At 45.0% G+C, this 3,370-nt stretch overlaps 1 protein-coding gene across 1 annotated transcript; it reads left to right on the top strand.

Annotated features, from left to right (window-relative positions):
- Positions 1–226: 226 nt before the first annotated feature.
- LOC119325317 (ethylene-responsive transcription factor 1-like) lies at positions 227–1,779 on the top strand. Its single transcript, XM_037599063.1, has 3 exons — positions 227–592; positions 910–1,455; positions 1,536–1,779. Exons 1-2 carry the CDS (start codon positions 274–276, stop codon positions 1,422–1,424), a joined length of 834 nt encoding a protein of 277 aa, XP_037454960.1. The 5' UTR covers positions 227–273; the 3' UTR covers positions 1,425–1,455; positions 1,536–1,779.
- Positions 1,780–3,370: the final 1,591 nt, after the last annotated feature.

The raw sequence follows: 3,370 nt of genomic DNA, 5'->3' as shown, positions 1-3,370 counted from the left end.
ACAAGAAATACTCTTCTCCCAAGGGGCCAGCTCGCAAGATTCCCCGAGTCGAAACGCTCGCTTCCGGAACGTGCCTCGTGCCTTCCGCCCCAGGCGCCCACCACGCGACTCATCACTGATTTGTGGGGCCCACCGCATGCCCCCTCGCCCCCTCATGTGGCCACCGTGTATATAGGGAGCTGGCCTTGCCTCCACCTACAAACCCAGACAATTTACCAATTCCGGCGAGGTCCCTCCCCCAGTAACGGCTGCGACGAGCTACGAGAGGCCATCATGTGTGGCACAAGGGCCCTCACGGACCTCAAGGTTCCTGTGGTGATGCAGAAGGTGACAGAGGCGGTGCCGTGGCCCGAGAATAGGAAGCCCCTATGGGGCGGCGACCGGTGTCGGCGCTTCATCGGGCTTGGCGGGCGGAGGGGACTCAGAATGGACGTCGACAAGGAGGAGTTCGAGGCCGACTTCGAGGAGTTTGAGGGCGATTCCAGTGACTCGAACCTGGAGCTCGGGTGCGGTAGGACGGCTGAGAAGGATGATGACAATGGGGTCGTCGAGATCCAGCCCTTTACCGCCGTCAAGCGGTCCCTCTCGCAAGGTATCGACCCCGGGTGGCTTGAACTAGTTTTTAATCTGCGTATCATTACCTTTAGCGTATTACCTTCGTCTTGTTTTGTTAGTCTCCATCGTATTTTGGGTCAAAGTTTGACCACATAATTAACTAGTAAAAATTTAATGCTTGTCATAAAAAAATTATTGTTGGATTCTTATTTGAGTGTAGTTTTATTAGTTAAAATCATGGTAAAAAATAGGGAAAAATTTTCCATGATTTACTATTGCATTAAATATTTACTATCTGTGAGAGAAATTTGTCTGTGTTGATCCCTCTTAGCATTCACTGATCTTCCATTGCAGATGACTTAAACACCATGCCTACTGTTGGTTTTGATGGTCCTTCAGAAAGGCTAGCAAAAAGGAAGAGAAAGAACCAATTCAGGGGTATCCATCCAGCAGGATCTGCTGACTTTGCATCAAACCAACCACTTGTGCCTGCAATGAACTCTGCTCTCCCAGTTGAAGCTCCTGTTCTGGATATGTACTCTGACCAAGGAAGCAACTCTTTTGGCTGCTCTGACTTGGGCTGGGAGTATGATACCAAGACTCCACATATATCATCCATTGCTTCCAATTCTACGATTGCTGAAGGAGCAAAATCTGCGCTTGCCAAGAATAACACCTATATCTCACTGGTGCCTCCTGTTATGGAGAATAATGCTGTCAATTTTGAACCTTGGATGAGATATCTTATGGATGATGGCATGGATGAGCTGATTGATAGCCTACTGAATTTTGATGTTCCTCAGGATGTTGTTGGCAACATGGACCTCTTGAGCTTCGATGGCATGCCCATCCGTGGTGAATTTTTCTGAGGGATTCAAACCCTGTATACAGGGACAAAGGGTAAGCATTTGCAAATTGCATGTTCAGACTAAGGTTGATAATCTTTTCATTACTCTGAACTTTTTGTTCTGTTATTTCAGGAATAAGATAATGGGAGATTGGGAAGCGCCCTATTGTCACCTTTAGTTAGCATATGCTTATGTCCAAGCTTAGATGCAAAAAAAAGTTGCATCGTGTCTCTTTGTAATCGACCCTTTCCCTAGTTGACTGTCTCTGTGGCAGGCATTTATGATGAACCGTTGTCTTTATCTTTTACAACTTTTATGCTGTGGTTACCATTTGTGAATGCGAACAACATGGATCAGTGTCCAGTTTGCTTTAGTATGTGCACTATCGTTTTCTCCCTTTAGTTCTGGCTTTTTATTAGTAATAGAAGTAACCTATATATCTTATTTTTGAGCAGAAGTTTATCTGTTATATATGGATTTGCCTGGTTGCTGGATCAATTTCTGCTGTAGAGCTGTAGAGGTGTAGTAAGTTTATGATAGTGTGCATCATATTGATGTAGAAGCTGGAGGTTTCAATCTCTTTTCCGAAGAAGGGTGTGGTAAAGCCAAACTGTCCTCTATATTATACCTCTATACTTCACGCTATGGAAAAATATACCAGATTTACTAATCTTTGATAGTAGATGCGTGCTCACACGGAGTCGTTCTTTCTATATGCAGTTCTTCAAACCGATCGATATAGTTCTTATGTAGACATGTAGTGCACCTAATTCATGATTTGAGGGTTCTGTTCCATTTCGACGCATTCTTATAGCAATGCATTATACTGTTCCTCAGCCCCTCTCGATGTGAGAAGCCATGGGAACAATCTATACATTTTCACTTGATTTATTACTAGAACCTTCTTTTACATCGCCGTCACCGGCCGCCCTACCAGCGCATCTTCTAGCGATAACCTAGCGCAGCTCTTGGTCATCCCCCATCTCGCGGCAAGCTGTGCTTCAAGGTTCCATCTGGAATCGATCTGAAAAGATGTACGATCCAAACCTTCTTGTTGCATGCCCAGCCTATGTCTGAATTTCCCAGCCTTCAAACGGTGGCCACACTACAATCCAGTGTCTAATTCTTGGTCCAGTAAATGAAACTATCCCGTGATAGTAGATGCATTAGAGGAGGAGACTCTAATTGATTTGTTGGTGCAAGGTGGAGAGAAGTCGCGTGCCTCCATCTTCTATGCTCATGCTAGCGTCGGATTCGCTCGCCACAGCAGCAGCCAAAGTGTTCGACATCCACCACTACTAATTCGACCATGTACTTCGGTCTGATTGTCAGCTCGCTGATCTCCGGTTGCTAGTCTAACTGATTGGTGGCATCATGGGCTGCCTCTGTCCATGTCAAACCTTGAATGATTGTGTGCACTGCAGGGGCATAGCTCGATCATCAGGTAGCAGCAGCACCCGTGAAGCATCACCTCCAGCCGATAAGCCATTGTGTCGTGCCACTAGCGCCACCGTCACCTGTACATTCTTTCTGTATTTTCCCAATATATTTGTTCTCAGTTAGATCCTGCTTTTATATTATCCACTACGTAAGCATCATGGCGGAATCGACCAGGGCCTTTTCTATTGTACTGTATTTCTGATCCACTATTCCCTTGCATCTTATACTGTTGTGTATCGTTTAGTGGAGGCCAAGCAGGGGCGCAAGTTTGAGGCAGCATCAATTTCCTTAACGTTGCACTGATTATGTGGATCAGCGCATGGATTCCTAATGATTTAGTCTCTACATTTTAACGGAGAGAACATTCTAATTGATAGCAACTAAGCACAATCATCAATTGTGAAAGGTACCAAGTGTTATGCCCAAAAAAGTAAAATAAAGCAAGTGTACGTGTATGTACCACTATACTTGCACGTATTGACTATTCATGGTTAGTTATTTTTTTACGGGGTAAAAGGGAGTTCTTA

This window comes from Triticum dicoccoides, chromosome 6B (genome assembly GCF_002162155.2).
Source record: "Triticum dicoccoides isolate Atlit2015 ecotype Zavitan chromosome 6B, WEW_v2.0, whole genome shotgun sequence".
NCBI lineage: Eukaryota > Viridiplantae > Streptophyta > Magnoliopsida > Poales > Poaceae > Triticum > Triticum dicoccoides.
Note: the sequence above shows the minus strand (reverse complement) of the source record. Positions and strands in the feature narration are given on the sequence as shown.